The sequence below is a fragment of the Acartia tonsa genome, chromosome 15 (genome assembly GCF_053477335.1).
Source record: "Acartia tonsa isolate MP-2025a chromosome 15, ASM5347733v1, whole genome shotgun sequence".
NCBI lineage: Eukaryota > Metazoa > Arthropoda > Copepoda > Calanoida > Acartiidae > Acartia > Acartia tonsa.
In genome coordinates this window covers 16,421,725-16,439,716 of record NC_137274.1, presented here as the reverse complement: position 1 = coordinate 16,439,716, position 17,992 = coordinate 16,421,725, and the positions used below count along the sequence as shown (strand labels likewise).

General features: G+C 36.7%; 1 protein-coding gene across 1 annotated transcript; it reads right to left on the bottom strand.

The window, feature by feature from the left end:
- Window positions 1-244: 244 nt before the first annotated feature.
- LOC145307608 (uncharacterized) lies at window positions 245-9,288 on the bottom strand. The gene has a single exon (XM_080150065.1). It carries the CDS (start codon window positions 8,543-8,545, stop codon window positions 1,271-1,273), a length of 7,275 nt encoding a protein of 2,424 aa, XP_080006191.1. The 5' UTR covers window positions 8,546-9,288; the 3' UTR covers window positions 245-1,270.
- Between the last annotated feature and the right edge of the window lie 8,704 nt (window positions 9,289-17,992).

Below are 17,992 nucleotides of genomic sequence, written 5' to 3'. Positions count from 1 at the left end.
ATTATGGTTGTCGAGAAAAGAAACAGCAATTTATAATCCTTGTTGAACTCTTACTTCACTCTAAGGATATGTGTTTATAGCCTACGATCTACTTATTTGTACTGAGCAGACAGATGATGCTTATAGAGTAGGTTGCTCTCTAGATAACACATACCTGAGTCTCAGCTTTTTAATTGAACAAACCTCTAATCGATTGTCTTTCAACATCAATGTACCATATCATATTTCACATCTTTAGTTCTTTAGTATGAAAAATGAATTGTATGGTTAACATCATATGGAATAAGGTTGAAAAAGTCCTAAAAAATAAGACAATTAATATTACGATATAAATAATTCATTATAGACAGTTGATAGTGAAGGTTATTACAGACAGTAAGATTTATAATGGGAAGAATGCCCTATCAAAGTACTTGGGATGCTAAAGTTGTTTACACCCAGATACTTGTTTACAATATGATTCTCACCTCTTTGCAAAAGTAGGTGAGCCACTGTTATAGGAAAGCAACAGTCATTTTATTTATGTGCTTTCTGAAAAGAAAACAATGTAAGCACATAAATTGATTAATATGATTGTTGCTTTTCTTTCACAGAAATTTGGTGCGTGGTGGTTTTGCAGTCTTATCTTCACAGTGTACTCCCTATAACAGAGGGGTACTTTACATTGGGGGGGCCAGAAAACTGACAAAACCAACATGCATAAATTACAATACATTGTTAAGTCTCCCATGTTTAAATGTTTACAGGGAGTCACAAAATGTTATTTAAAAATAAAATAAATGTTTTGAGATTGTTGATTGGTTCTAATGACAGCCAGTACTCAACGTACCTTAGGCTGCATTTTCATACAAATTTTTAATATATTCTTTTTCAAAGGGTAAAAATGATTGATAATTTAAACTGATGTTAAAATACATGATATAATATAAAATATTGCACATATTTAATTGGTTGTCATGCAAAACAAAAAATATTGTTAAACATCACTATACATAATTAAAATATTAATAAATATTGAAGGACTATCTTCAGGATTGAAGGAGAATCTTCAGGTATCCGCTGACTGGCCTTCTTGGAATTCTGGGGTGATTGGCATGGAGATAGGTAGAGGGGGTACATATTATTGTATAATTACCAGATCTCGTAGAGATCCTTGTAATGACACTTTTTTTTTTTTTTTTTTTTTTTTTTTTCGTGGTGTATTTAACAGATATCAAGATATCTTGATAAATCACCTATATACATTATTTTACATTAATTCTGCTGCTGTTCAAGAGGACTCAATGCAACAGCTGAGTGTGATGCCAAGGTTAATATCAGGGAAAGTAGATATGTAACACTGGTCTGGGTAATTCATAACCATGTGGTGGTCTGCCTTGTGTGCTGCTTCATTCAGCTGGTCAATTAGGGTTAGTTCATCCTCTGAGAAGAGCTTTGCTATGTGTCGAACTGAGCGTGTTGTGGTCCGGAATGGCTCATTCCAATCCTTTCTCCAGCGAATCACCACCTTTCTTGTAATGCCATCATCAGAAGGAAGTAGCTCATCAATCTGACCTAGTCTCCAGAGATGGTCATTTACCAGCTCATCTGGGCTTCTCAAGAAAACAACAGTGTCTCCTTCTTTCAAATCTACAGTTGTCTCTTTAAATCGTTTGGGAACAGGAATATATGACTGTATTCGTTCGTATGTCCAGACTTGCCACCATGAACGATACAGTATCTCCTGCTGCTCCAATAATCTTCCTGGGTTGGGAATGGCAATGGGACCTGTAGGGGACCGTCTATTGTTGTGTCCAAATAATAGACGGTTTGGGGTTATCAGGTCAATTTCTCCAGAATTTTCAGCTGAAACTGCCAAACATAATGGCAGAGAATTCATTTCATTGGCAATATATGAGAAAGCACTCTCATAGCCTAAGACATCTAACTTTAATCCATAGAATGATGCATATAGTAAAGCTTTCATATCTTTTATGCTCCTTTCAACAGAGCCTTGCCAGTTGTGTGCTTGTGTAGGGCCAATCTCATGTTCTATTGAGATTTGATGCCTGGAGTTCAAGGTTCTGGTAATGTCGGCAAATTTGATTTCTGATTTCTTGGCAGCCTTTATCAGTTGTGTTCCTGCATCCAAGTACAAAACAGCTGGAAATCCAAAGCGGTGGCTGAAGCGTAGAATGGCAAGCACAACTGCATCTGTATCCATTTTGGAAAGAGCATGAATAGCAATTGCTCCTGTTGCTGGGTCTTTGAATACCATTGCCCAAACTTTCACAGTTGACCTATGATTGTGCTCACAGATGGCTTGATACGGTCCTGCCAAGTCTATCTGACAATGGTAAAAAGGGGGTGCAATTGTAAGCCTGTTCTGATGAACTGGAGCCATTTCAGCCTGCAGCAGTTTAGCTCTATAGCGAGTGCAGTGTACACAGGCTGCTCTAACCTCTTTAGCTAAGGACCTTCCATCCAGAATGTAGCCGATAGATCGTGATTCGAACAATGTTGTGTTTACATTTCTGTGGTGGGCAAGCTGCTGGTGGGCATGGAGCATAATGCTATATGCAATTGGGGAATACCTGTCAATGATTGGTCTAACAAAGTGAAGTGGTTTGACATCTAGCAATCCATTAATGTCTTCCACTTTAAGTCCCTCAACAATCCTTCCTTTATAAAACAGGATTCCATCTTTTTCTACTGCCTGATCTTTGTATTGCTTGGGGTCAGAAAATTTCTTTACTTCTTTTGTTGCAAGCCTGAAGTAATAATTTGTTCCCTGCTCTAACTCACCATCAGACAGCTGGATGGCTGTGGGTTGTATTACAGGTTTTGATTTAGATTGTTTTTTGTCAATCCTACAAAACTTTGTAACAATTGACATAACGCGAGTAGATTTTCTCCAAGGTAATCTGCATGGGTTGTATAGGTATTTGCTGTATGCTGCTCGTTCTGTTACTTTCTCTATTCCAGATTTAGTGTCAGCATGTAATACCTTTATTTCACGGGCTACCTGTTTCTGTTGATCATTTGTTAGGTTGATCTCCTCAATTGGTCTGATTGGCATTTCACAATAGGGCTTGTACATCCATGATTTGCCCATCTGCCACTCAGAATCAGGTCCAATATCCTGTTGTGTAGCAAGCATTCTAGTGCCTAAGTCAGCAATGTTGTTTTCAGTGTCAACATGGAACCACTCACTTTTTTGTGTGAATCTCCTTATTTCAATGACAGCAGAACGCACTCCTAGGGCTAAAGGTCTGGTGTCAGAATTAAGCCAAGATAGTACAATGCTACTATCTGACACAAAAATACGGCGTCTGACCTTACCTTGAAGATTTTTGGTTGCAACATCTGCAAACACTGCAGCAGCTACAGCTGCTCTGAGTTCAGCACGAGGAATGGTTGATCCAGTGACTATTTTTGATTTGCCAGCTACTAATCTAACAGAGACTTGTCCAGCCAGGTCAACGACCCTTGCGTGGATAGCAACAATAGCCATATTTTGGCTTGCATCACATGACACTATAAGATCTATATCTTTATGCGCATCCAGTGTGACAACAGATCTTTTAAATCTAATTAAAGGCAAAAGTGCCATAGATTGGATATTTTCAGCCCATAATTCAAGATATTTGTCTGGAATTTTGTCATCCCAGTCAATGTTTTCCTCCTGAATCAGGGTATGGTAATCATATTTGTATTTCCCTGTGCATGGAACATACAGGCCTATAGGGTCAAAGTTTCCAGAAACTTGAGATAAGATAGTGCGCTTTGTGAAGTGCTCTTTTAGTTCCTCAATGAGTGGTCCAGTGATTGGCTTTGGTTTCTTTCCTCTGACACTCTTTCCAAAGAAGATCTCTTTTGGAGCCAACGCAATTTCATCTTCTTCTGAATACCAAGTGTAACCCAAGAAAGATACACTTTTGCCATCTTTTGATACTTCAGCAGGTGGTGGTTCATGAGAGAGAACATATGCTTTTGCAGCCATCTGACCCTCTGACAGTGTAAACCTTACACTTTCGACAGTAGCTGCTCTTACTTCTTTACAGTCAAAGGAATCAGATCCATCATCTACATAGAGTTTCTTATCAACTAGTTCTGCTCCTTCTTTATGCTGAGGGTAGTTCTCCTTCACATGTTGGGAAAGCAGATGTAGACCATGAGCTGTCTGGTTTCCTGAAGGTTTAACACCATAGATTGTGGTTAACAGGAACATTTCAGTAAGGGGGCTGTTCAAGTCCAAATTTTCATGCCATAGATAGCGCTGATAGGACCAATGCTCAGGTTTCAGTTTGATTTGGTTGTATGCCATCTTTATGTCAAAGGTGACAGCATAATAGCCTGCTCGGAAGTTTAGATGGAGTGCTAAAATCTTTTCCAGCTTGTTTAGTCCTTTAGCAAGGATGCAATTTAGGCTCTTTCCAGTTTTAGTTCGCATAGATGCATCAAAAACTACTCGACAGGGCGTTGTAGGGGAGGAGGCTTTGACAACATATCTCCAAGGTAAGTAATATTTCCCAGGACAGGCATCAACGATGCCCTGTTCCTCAGGGGTTAATTCATCAGCTCGCTTGGTGTATCCATTTGTTACAAGTTTGTGGTGACTTTCCAGCACAGTTTGTTTGGCAACAGGGTCTTTAGAAAGTTTCTTAAGCTGTGAATTCAGCACTTTCTCAGCTGCTACTCTGTTATCCTGAAGTTCATTTGTTGGTTCTTTTGTGAAGGGTAGTAATGCTGATACTGTCTTTGTTGAAGCATTATAGGAGACAGATTGCTCAATCAAACTTTGCTCTCGTTCTTCAACAAATGAGACCTCTTCCAGACTTAAGGACTGTTTGCATGCTGGGCAACCTCTGCAGTTGATACATCGATAGAGTGAAGTAGTTCCAAGGTCTTCAAATTCCTTCCACTGCCGTTCAATTTTCTTTGCACGCAATGACCTGTCCTGAATTTGTTTTTTATTCAGTATCTCTACATTGGGTTCCCTTGACACTAGGATAGTTGTGTTAGGGTTTTCCTTTGTGTCATCCTCATCAGTTTCAGTATCTGAATCAGCTGCTACCCAACAGCGGCCACTGTTGATTATGGATTCAGAATGATAACGGAGTGCTCTCAGCTCATTCGTAAAAAAACAATTGGCACCCATGAAGTGAGCAGTTTCTTTAGCTTTAGCCCATGCTTTGTGTGGCCCACCTAGTACGCCTTGGTGACCATCAGGAGCTTTGATTGGGCTAACATAAAGAGATAAGCCTGAAGGTAATGAGCATAATCGGCGTGGAAAATACTTGGAATATTGAATGCCCAGTATTATATCAACTGGCACACCTCCAGTGGTTTTAGGAACTGTGGGCAATTCCTCATGACCTTTATAATGAGCAACAAGCTCGTTGTAAGCCTGAGTGAGATGCCATTGAGGGAATGGAGCAGTAATTTCGTCCATTTTAGCTCCTATAATTGAAGCAGAGTGAACAGAATCTGTTAATGGAAGTTGAAAGCGATCATGGCCATAAGGAAGCTTTACAATTTGGCCACCAGCAACATTCATTATTGTTGGACCTGGTCTGTATTCGACAGAGTTGAGTTCAGCTGCAGCTGCAGTGGATATAGCTGCTGTGCCACAGCCACTGTCAAAAAAGACAAACAATGGTTGGCCTGATGGTGCAATAGTAAATTGGCACATGAAGATGGAGGAGCCCTCAGGTTCAGGTAAAGAATTTGGATCCTCAAGTGGTTTTGGGTTGTTCACATGGTAATTCCTATGTTCCATAAAAAGGAGATTACCCTGTGGAAGTTGAATGTCCTTAGGGACTGACTTTTTGAAGTCATTGATTCTACGTTTGTTTATATCAATATGCTTACCACAAGTCAATATATGTTTTTGACGACGATGGGTCAAGGAGGCGCATTCACTGTATATGCAAACATACTCAGTGCGGCAGTTGTTCTTGTGGTTGTTCCACCATTCCTGAATGTTGTCAAAGTCTATCTGGCTGTCAGAGCGGAGACATCTGAAGCAGATTTTTGCTTTGGCACAAACTTTTGCTCGATCTTTTATAGGTGTTTGAATGAAATTATTGCATTCGTATAGGTACAAATGTGTTGTATTACATGGTTTGCATTGAACCGGAGTTGGGGTCGTTGCAGCTTTGGTATAAGTAAGTAAAGGTGTAGGGGATTTGTCACGTCGAGAAACCCCATTTTCACCATTGACTTTGCTACCATCTCTTGAACTTTGTTGATGCACATTTGGAGTGTTAGATTCAGAGGTTGCATATCCAAAAGCTTGTTGATTGTTGGATTTGGCATTGGTTTTTCTCTGGTCATGTTTACCATCCTGGTTGCGATCAGCCATTTGTTTGTGTGAGTTAGCAATAGCAGATTCATTTTCAAAGTGTGCTATTGAGAATGATATTTGGCAAAGTTCATCTGTTATCCAATCAAGCATGGCTTGGTAGCAGGCTTTGCGATCCTGAATTCCTGAAGTGTTTGTGCATGCACGAAATTTCGACACCATAGTTTGGTACTTGTTGCCACGTAAGAGGGATAGCACTGCATTGGGTAGGTCAGCCCTTTCATATAAAGCTGATTCCATACCGTTTTCAATAGCAAACTCTTGAGTTGTGGTAAGAATAGCGCGGATTTGCAGTAGCCATTCATACTGTGTATGCCAACGACTGGGATGGATGGATCCTTGTGACATTATTTCGCACCTTCTCCTTGCAAAGATTGCATCAACTGAGCCAAAGTGAACTTGTAAGAGATTCATACAACTGGTGACTGATTTTTCAGAGGCACATAAGGTGCGTGCATGTCCTTTTAAGCACTTTGCTTTTAGGATCTCTGCCTGCTCTACAGCTGCAAGGGCAGGCATTGATTCGATGTATATGGTGAACTTTTTACGAAAAGTGTAAAAATCATATTCATCCACATAGTGGTCACCTGAGAAAGTTGGGATGGGTAGGTTGGTGTTCTTGAAAGATTGTGAATATTGTGTTGGAGCAATGCCTAGACATTCCTTTATTTCATCTAGGTGTTTTTCAGCATCAGATATTTGAGTGTCGAGATAAGTTATCTGTTCATCAATGGCCTTTGCTTCATGCTCCAGATCTACTGCACAAGCATCATCTACAAGCTTAGAAGCTTTGTTGATGGATCTGTTGGCTTTTGCCATGGAATCTGTGAATTTGGCATTTAGTCTGTAGAAGGATGCAACAGATGAACATGTGACACCTAAGATTTCAGTAAATGCCATGGCCAAGTCATCCAACTCATTTATTGTTGGCTTCAATTTTTGGGTGACTCTGGCAGTTTTCACAATTGCAACTGTGGTGCTGGATCTGGGCGCTGGAGTTGGTAATGTTTTATCTGTGTCGACAGACATGTCAGTCCTTTGTGTTGGCACAGGGGGGATCAGGTGTCTGCTGCTAGCAGATTGAGAATTTTCATGAGAATTAATCAATTCTACAGTTGGAGGATCAGGCTTGGGTTGTTGACGCTCAGTAGACCTAAGGTGTGCCTGAATTGCCTCACTTTTGGCAATTAATCTGCTCTTCAGGGCTATGGCTTCCAGTTTGTCATTATCTGTAAATGCAGCATTTGGGAACCTTCTGAAGTAGTTTAGGATTTGACCTAGTTTTTCTGCTGCAGTATCCAGTTTAGATACTTTTTCATTCAGTGATGATGCAGTTCTGTTGTCAAGGCTATCCATAATTGTCTCGACATCTGTATCGAGTGTTTGACAATTGTCACACTCCAGTAACATTTCCTGTGCATCCGGCATGATGAATGATTTAAGGGGAACCAATATATCAGTTGATACGTTATAGGTCTCAGAGGTTGTATTGAGATCTCCAGGTAGTTGGTCGTGGAGTCCTTCCTCTGTAATTGGATACTGCTCTATCAATGATTCCTGCAAGTATAACTGGTCAAGGGCTTCCTCAAGTATACCTCTGAATTCTTGAAAGCTTAGGTCTTGGCTGAAGTTGTCCCACTCGAGTTCAGCCTCTGCCTCTGTTTCAACTATCTCCTCTTGGTTGAAGGAGAAATGTTTAGGTTGGCTAGGTGATGTAGGGGTGGTGGGCTGGAGGGGGTGTTCAGTAGTAGGGATAGGGGTGGGTGCACAAGAAGTTGTGAATGAAGGGCTGGGTGGATTAGAAGTAAAATGAATTGGGGTACTACCTCTGGGGGTGCATTCAAGCAACAGTTCCTTTAGTGCAGTGGTTGTTCTGCTAGGCAGCCCGTGCTCAGATGTTGACCTCCTTGTTGGTTTGCTAGACTTATCTAGAGGTTTTTGGCGGCGAAGGTTTGTTGGCCTTGCCGCAACTCTGGATGGGCGAGAGGCTGTTTGGTGGGTTATCCACTCCTCTCTTATAGGACGATGGGTTGTTTGGAAAGGTTTGGTTGGGGTTGGCAGATTAGGCTCCGATTGTGATCTCTTACGGGCAGCTTTGGTGTTGTCCCTGAAGAGTTTTGGCCTGCTGAAATTCAGAGGAGGAACAAGACTTCGTTTTTTAGCCCTTGTATTAGGTCCTGGATGGTGATCAGGATTCATGGGTTTGAGCAGATTTTTGGTAGGGTTCAAATAGCCAGGAGATTCTCCCTGTGGCCATATAGTTGTGTAGAAGGTTGGGTTTAGATATTGTCTCAGGATTGCTCCCTTAGTCAATATCAGTTGATTTTAATTGTGAGGTAGTGGCTAAGACTCCTTTTGCAGAGGTTAATTTTTCAATGTACTGAGCAGACAGATGATGCTTATAGAGTAGGTTGCTCTCTAGATAACACATACCTGAGTCTCAGCTTTTTAATTGAACAAACCTCTAATCGATTGTCTTTCAACATCAATGTACCATATCATATTTCACATCTTTAGTTCTTTAGTATGAAAAATGAATTGTATGGTTAACATCATATGGAATAAGGTTGAAAAAGTCCTAGAAAATAAGACAATTAATATTACGATATAAATAATTCATTATAGACAGTTGATAGTGAAGGTTATTACAGACAGTAAGATTTATAATGGGAAGAATGCCCTATCAAAGTACTTGGGATGCTAAAGTTGTTTACACCCAGATACTTGTTTACAATATGATTCTCACCTCTTTGCAAAAGTAGGTGAGCCACTGTTATAGGAAAGCAACAGTCATTATATTTATGTGCTTTCTGAAAAGAAAACAATGTAAGCACATAAATTGATTAATATGATTGTTGCTTTTCTTTCACAGAAATTTGGTGCGTGGTGGTTTTGCAGTCTTATCTTCACAGTGTACTCCCTATAACAGAGGGGTACTTTACATTATTCCTGTAAGGCTATTATGAATATAACTTACTAAGGTTCACTCCCAAAGGATCGTCTATATTCTAATAATATTGCAACAATTTTGCCTGAATGTCAAAGATCTCGCCACCTCTTACTTATAGTTGTATTAGGGGTTTCCTTCCAATCCTATAACGTAATTTGCGCAAAATTGGGGCTTCACTTATGACTTCAATTCTTATAACTGTAGTAAGATATACAATTTAGATATACCTATATTTATATATGTAAAGATTGTTTTCAAAATTATCTGACCGGATGTAATCTAATTATAATTAGTAGTAATACAGTATTCAAGTGCAAGTTTACTCTGAGGAAGTGTGAGATCCTACACTAGGTGGCCAACCTATAATGTGGAGGTTGTCAATCAAACTTCAAAGGAGCCTATCAACTTTGAATTAAACAATACTTATACTTTTTGAAAACTAATCTAACTGATTTTAGTGCACTTTTTTTTTTTTTCTAACTTATCTAAAAGTAATCTGTTAGGTTATAAAAACTCTGGGCTATATGTAGACACACTTTTATGTTACTTGGTTATAGTCTATGTGCTAGTAAGCCTAAGTAACATACGTTTCTCGATATGAAAAAAAAACTTTTATGATTCCGGATATTTAAAGACAGTAGGGTACTTTTCCGTAGTACTTCTGCTACTTCTTTTAGAGACGTCCTACTCTCCCAAGGTAGGCTGCTGCAACCTCCTGCTGCGTTTGGTTTATAGAACTTTGTCTCTTAAAGTGTGCTATTTAGTACATATAGGGCCTATATTGTTGACTATACTTTTATATCACTAATGGTCACTATCACTAGTAATTAACTTGTCTTCACTTTCACTGCTGAATCCTGGTGGTACATGAAATAGAAATGTTAGCATTAACAAAGTAAGTAAAAATTTAGTTTTCATGTCCTACTTATTGTTGAGTGAACTGTTTATTGTACTTATGTATGTATTTGTAAGGAGCATGCAAACAAAAGTTTTCTAAGTTAAGATTGAATTAAAAACTTTCTAAGTCAAAATAAAATAGAATCGCTCTAAGTCCAAAGTTGGAAAATTTTGACTAAGTCCAAAAAGTTTCTAATGAAATTATTCTAAGTTAAAATCAATAAATTCTGGCTTAGGAAAAAAAATTCTGAAAATATCTTAAGTACAAAATTAACAAATTTTGACTAAGTCAAAAAAAATTTTCTTATTGAAATTATCCTAAGTAAAAAGTTAGTGAGTTTTGACTGAGAAAAAAAAATTTCTTTTCAGTGAAATTATACTAAGTACAAAATTAGTGAATTTTGACTAAGTCCAAAACTTTTCAATGAAATTATGCTAAGTACAAAATTAGTGAATTTTGACTAAGTCCAAAACTTTTCAATGAAATTATGCTAAGTACAAAATTAGTGAATTTATCTTGAGACAAAAGAAATAGAATTACTCTAAGTCCAGACGTGGAATATTTTGTCCGAGAAGAAATTTCCTAACAGTTCATTCACAAAACTACTTTAGAGATTGCCTATAAGTCAAAAGAAATAGAATCACTCTAAGTCCACTGTTGGAGTATTTTGACTAAATGCAAATCTCGCTAAGTTAAGGATTTTAAGATTATAAAGTATTAGAGCGTTAGAATTATCCTTCACCAAAAGAAATAGAATCTCTCTAAGTCCATAATTGGAATATTTTGGCTAAGACAGAAATACTCTAAGACAAAATTTTCTTTTAAGTGTGGAAAATGAAATTTGTTAATCTAGTTGGAAAAATCGTAATTATTACAAGTCCGAATTTTGGTAAATTTCCAACCAAGTTCACAATTTCATAAAAATTACTATAAGTCCAGAAATTCGAGATTCTCTCTGTAACAAAAGAAATAGAAACGGTGCTAAGTCCAAAAGTGGAATATTTTGCTCAGAGTCTCAGGAAGTCTCTGGAGTTATTTCTCTGATTGCATACAGCAATTTGTCTACACTTATATCATTCCAACCGATCGATGTTGAGAATATCTTTGAGACTTTGAAATATTTTGTTTAACTCAAAATTTTAGAGGCGATAGTTATTTTGATACATCCGCATATAAATCAGAATTGCATTAAGAATATAAGTCCTAGGCATGTATAAGTAAGTGCAAATCTCAGAAAATCGGTTCTAACGGCACCAAAGTATTAGTACAGTTTAACTTGAGTATAAATGCTACAAGTTTGTAATAATCTTTTGGCCCTTTACTACGACTCAAGAGTACTAACTGCTTTCGGCATATTGTTTCAGAAACATGGCTCCAAAGACAATATGTATCCCAACTAACAGCGTTTCCCGTGTTCTATAGGATTTGCTCCTAAGTTTTCATTTAATAAGACAGTTCAAAATGGTCCTTTACAAATAGTATTTTGATAGCTTATAAATGAAAAGTTACTCCATGCTTGATTCTTAATAAGTTCTGGTTTAAGTATCAAAGATTCAAGTATTTCAACACTTAGAGAACTTCCGAATAAGTAAAAATCATACTAAGTCCGAAGATTTATATATACTCCGCCACCTAGCACAACTCCTAAATTTCAAAATTCTGACTAAGTCCAAAAAATCAAAATTTTGCACATAGCTCAATCATAGATTATTCCAACCCAAGTGTTTTACTAAAGAGAGGCGGACATGGAGGTGCCGGTGTGCTGGTATTCTCTAGGGCCTCTAGAGTGTCAACCAGTGCGAGTGTCCTTATAGGGCGGCGACCAATGGCCACAAATATGCTAGCATTCTCTAGGGCCTCTAGAGTGTCAGCTAGTGCAACTGCTCGTACACGAGGCTCTCAATTGCATTTGTGTCGTGCCTTTCAGTCCCTATCTCTTCAAACGCCTCATAGTCCTAACCTTGCTCTCAAATAGTTTCACAGGTTTTGGTAAATCCGATTTTGCCATAACTACAATTATTCGATTTTGGTAAAAATACCTGCCTTAGGCGGTTCGGGTACGGTAAGGAAAAAAAAGAAAAAAAAATTTATGAAGTAAAATTTTTCCAAGATACAACCGGTAAGTTGCACCATTGTGTGTGCGAATGGGGCGTTTGTCCATATATAGGTATGGAGACCGCTCTTCTATGAGTACTACTAAATCCTAATTTTAATGCAATACACATAGACATTCTCATCGTCGGTTCGTTCGTTTAGAATGCTTAACCCTCTATTCCCACAAGTATAATACGAATTTGGTTGAGCTGGTGGAAGCTCAACAAAAGACCCACGCGAAGTATTATGTTGCTTTAACCTAAGAATAAATGGGTGGTTTTGATATTCGATCAGAATTATATAAGTATATTAAGTATTAAGGAAGGAAAATGTTTTTATAAAGTGTATTTATATTACAAGTGCATAAGTTAAGTATGAAAATATTTACAGGATAAGTGTTAAAATTATAAGTAGAGTAGGACAGAAATGTGCCCTAAGTCCCAAGCAGTGAATTGTGCTAAGTGTTAGAGTTCTAACATAAGGCCTGAGCTCAATTCATGCTAAGTACTAAGGGGCCTAAATTTAAACTACAATGCATGCCAAACAACTAAGTCATTACCTTTTAAAGCCAGAAAGAGAAGTTGATGGTAGGAGAGTTAGTAAATAACTGAATAAATTCAAGAGGTACATGCTATAACATTAGCTCTGGACCAGGATTTTAGTGTTTGTCTGTGCAATTAAATATCTGTGTGTTAATATGTGACGTAAATCAGGCATGGTTGTAGGCATACATATTTGAACTGGTTGTTTATATGATTACATTAACTATAAACATAGTATCTTTAATAAACATATACTATTAGCAAATCACATACAGATTACCATGAATAGGCTAGCGTTACCCATATATGGTGTCATATAGGTAAAGATAGGCCTATGAATGCATAAATTGATACAAATAATGCCTTGGGCCTAGCTAAAGTAATTGTGTCTTGCCCCTGAGTGCTACTAGTTAATTGCAGGGCACGTGTCAATCAAAGGTTCATAATATGATCTATAAAGTGTTGACTTTATATCAAGCATAGATAGATAGTTGTGGATGCGAAGCATTTCTGTAAAAGTCTCATATGTACGTTCAAAGAATTTGAAAATTGAGGATCGCATCTCCAATCTTTTTTTTAGGGGTTTTAATTTCCACTTCACCTCTCATCTCCCTCATTTTTATGACGTCACATGACTGATTTTGAGATAAATTGTAAAGTTATTTTTTTACAGTTAGAGGAGTGTTTTATACCTAATTGTTTTCATATGTAATGGCAAGTAAAAATACTTTTTTCTTCAACAATTCCGCTTATCTAAAAGGAACCATAGACTACTAGGTGGGGGGTCAATGGATGTTTACCCCCATCAAACTTTGAAACATCTGATTTTACCTCATCAAAATTTTAGAAAATACAATAGTAACCCCCCCTCCCTCACCAAACCTTTGAAACTTCTCATTTTACCCCCCCCCCCCCCAAAAAAAAAAAAAAAATGTTAAGGTTTTTCTTTACCATATTTTCCCTAAAAAATATTTAAAGAAGAATATTGATATTTACTGTAGTTCTGAATAATGTTATGCTATGATGAGCTGGCCAAAAATCTTTGTTTGTAATTCAAAAATATATTATTCATTTTTTAAGATTTACACATGGTGGTGATGAATGCCTTACAATTCCTTCAAATTGGTCCATGGAGTCTGCTGAAACAAAGTAAGTTTTCACAGTTAAAGTTTATCTGAAAATAGTTATTTATCGCATCGTATCATAAACAGTTTTCCGCAGATATAAAAATGTACTTGTTCAATTATAAGATTAAAACCAGTTTTGTTAGCCCCGAGATGCCGAATGCACGGGCTAACAAAACTGGTTTTAATATTATGGTTGTAATTTTTACATTCGTAGAAAATAGTACGCTATATGATTTTTCAGTATGGCTTTCTAGTACATATATATGCTCAAAACCTTTGGTGCTTCCGGGCCGTGTACCAAATATTAACAAACCTGGGATAAAAAAAACTACGGGTATAGTCCCTTTCGTGGCAACGCCTCTTATTGTCAAAATGACTTTTGACAGGTTAATTTAGGTTAGGTTAGGTTATATTGGTTTAGGTGATTGCCACGCAGGGTTAGGCAATTTGTCCCGCAGGGTTACAGTCTCCCGTTGGGGCTAGAAATAGGATAAAGCTGCTGTAAAAATACCAAGAAACGCCCCTTAAGAGGCGTTGCCACGAAAGGGACTATACCCAAAACTGCAAATAGTTCCATAAGTGACTCAGAATTGAAAATATAAAAAATATGAGGAAGTAATGATGTTCGTACATGTGATAATCATAGAGTAGCTGCGCAATTTGTTAACTAACAAGGTTGACAACAGCCCTAAAGGCGAAGCTCTGAAATGGAAGGACAAACGAACATTAAACTTACAGAGTGTTAGAACTAAATAAACTTAATATTAAGTCTACAAAATTGTAAGTGAATTTGTTGCAAAACTGATAAAATACATTGAAGTTTTTAGGACTTGATTATAGAGATGCTTTGCTTATAACATTGTATCATATAAATCGGATAATTTTAACAAACAAAAATTTGTTGTCAAAAAAGTAAAAAATCTCCTTGTTTTAAATGGAATTACGGACTTTTCGATAACAATTATAAAGTTGCTTCGATTTCTAAGTCGTACCTAACTGTTATAGGAATCAGCATGCAAAGTTTGAAATCTATAGGACAATTCTAACCTGTTTAAATTAACAAAAAGAGCTAACCGTTACGGACGTACGGACCGACCGACCCAAATTATAGAAAAGCTTTGCTTTTAAAAAGAAATAAGTAAAAACAAACCAAAAATTATCTTTCTATCACAAAGCTTTAAAATAAGACGGTAAGACAAACGAACATTAATGTTTGAAGAGTGTCACAACTAAATGAGCAGAGTATAAATTCATAAAGTCTAAAAGAAATATAAATTGTAATTCATTTGCAAACATACAGAGGTGAATTCTTTTTTAAAAATTGGGTTGCTGCTCGCTGGTAAGGCAAAATTGTTTTTGTAAAAAAATCCTCCAAAATGACATAAAATTTCTACAAAAAAAAAATAACACAATCTTATGTGCATAACCAATTTATCATATGATTTTATTTAATTTTGTAGTTTTTAAAAGCGAAGCTTTTCTATAATTAGGGTCAGTCCGTCCGTCCGCCCGTCCGTCCGTCACGGATAGCTTTTTTCGTTAATTTAGACATGTTAGAACTGTCCTATCGATTTCAAATTTTGCATATTGATTCCTTTAGTAGTTAGTTACGATTTAGAAAGCGTAGCAACTCTATAATCATTACCAAAATGTCCGTACGTCCATTTTAAACATGTTGATTTTTTTACTTTTTTAAATAGCTTTTTTCGTTAATTTAGGCATGTTAGAATTGTCCTATCGATTTCAAATTTTGCATGGTGATTCCTGTAATAGTTAGGGACGAGTTAGAAAGCGTAGCAACTATATAATCATTACCAGAATGTCCGTACGTCCATTTTAAACATGTTGATTTTTTTTACATTTTTAACAACAAATTTGTATGTGACCTAATTATCCGATTGGTCTGATTTTTGGTATACTGATTCCTGGGACAACATAGTACAATATTATAAGCAAAGCAACTCTATAATCAAGTCCTAAAAATGTAAGTATGTCTATAATCATTATCTTGTATCAAGCAGTTTTTCAACAAATTTACTTACAATTTTGCTTTGACTCTTATACATTCGCATTCTGATTATTCAGTTCTGACATTATACAAGTAAAAATGTTCGTTTGTCCTACCGTTTCAGAGCTTCGCTTTTATGAATGTTGTCATCCTTGTTCTATTACACAGTATTAACACAAGTTTGTCTGTAAATGTATATTTTCTATTTTCTTCTAAGCAGAATATTCCATGGGATCTTTAGGGATAAGACAATGGACGATAAATAAATTACCATCCCAAAGCAAAATTAACCTCCAATGTAAATTTAAATTGTCGATTGAAAACTATTATTTGAGTACTCACAAATCAAAATGCAAAAAAATTGATGAGACAACCAATACGATAATATGGTTATGGTTACCAGTAGGGTTGGGCCGGATATCCGGTTTGGCCGGATATCCAGCCGGATAGTTTCAATATCCGGTATCCGGATATCCGGTGTGGCCGGATATCCGGCCGGATAGTTTCAATATCCGGTATCCGGATATCCGGTGTGGCCGGATATCCGGCCGGATAGTTTCAATATCAGGTATCCGGATATCCGGCCACACCGGATATCCGGCCCAACCCTAGTTACCAGTGTAATTTACAGTCAATTATCCCCTCCCTCCCTGAAATATCACTCATTGTCATTTGTAAACACATAACAATATTAAATGACCTAGAAACATAAAAACAAGAATATTTTCGTCCATAACATGAATGAAAACATCCATAAAAGTGAAGTTCTAAAATCTTGCGATGGAACAAACAAATATTAACACTTGTAGAGTGCAGCAACGTAATAAGCAGAATACATTTTTAGTAGCGAAACTACTCTATAATTTGAAATGTCAGTCTGTCCGTATGTCTGAAACATTTTGAGGAAAATATTAACTCGGCTCCTTTTAAAGATAGAACCCTGAAACATTTCCATTAATAAGAATCATAATTAAGTATAAAACATCAATAGCGGTCGGACTGCTTTAAACAAGCTTTTTATGCGCTTATATTTTTCACAACTGATTTTTTAGCCTCTTGTAAAAAAAAAGGCGGAAACTTCTTGTCAACATATTTATCAATATCAGGATATTTAGGTATAAAACCTCCATTACGGTCGGACCGCTTTAAAGCAGCTTCATAGCCACTTTTACTTTTTAAACAAATATTCTCAGCTCCGACAATAGATACACGGCTGAAACTTCTTGCCAATATTCCCTTCATTATGTACCATAATTGCCAAGGATGACAACATCCATAAGAAGCGAAGCACAAAATCTATTATGAAAAAGACAGACAGAATGAGTTATAGAGCAGATTATCTGTTATCATAACAAAGAAAAAAAGAGAGAATATGCAAAAAAAAAATTAAGTCATGTAACCTTAAAGAACAAAAAAAATTTCTTTGAAAGTTGTGAAAAGAAAAGAAGCTAAAAAGATGCTTAAAAACAGTCAAACTATGATATACCTAATGGCTAATTATGGTGCATAATAGCAGTCCAACGGCTTTGGATGTTTTATACTTTATTATGCTCAATAATAATGGGAATGTTGACAAGAAGTTTCAGCCTTCTTTATTTTTATTTTGTTTAAGAGCCGAGAAAATATGTTATAAAAAGTAAAAGCGACTATAAATCTGCTTAAAAGCAGTCCGACGGCTATGGATGTTTTATACTTTATTATGCTCCAAATTAATGAGAATGTTGACAAGAAGTTTCAGCTATCTATCTTTTTATAGGAGCCGAGAAAATCACGTTTCTTCCAAAACGTTTCAGACATACGGACAGACGGACATACGAAACTTTCAAATTATAGAGAAGCTTCGCAACTAAAAATCTGCTTATCTTTTTACAACTTTCAAAGACATTGCTACACCATTTCCACTAATAATTAACAATTAATTGAAACAACAAAGCACATATTTAACATTGAATAAACAGATAACTTAATTATACTGATAAACAAATATTTATTAAACAGTATGACCAATATCTAGACAGGAATGGAAG

Bases quoted from the DNA above. Each gene is read 5' to 3' on its own strand.
- LOC145307608 (XM_080150065.1), bottom strand. From the start codon at position 8,545: ATGAATCCTGATCACCATCCAGGACCTAATACAAGGGCTAAAAAACGA.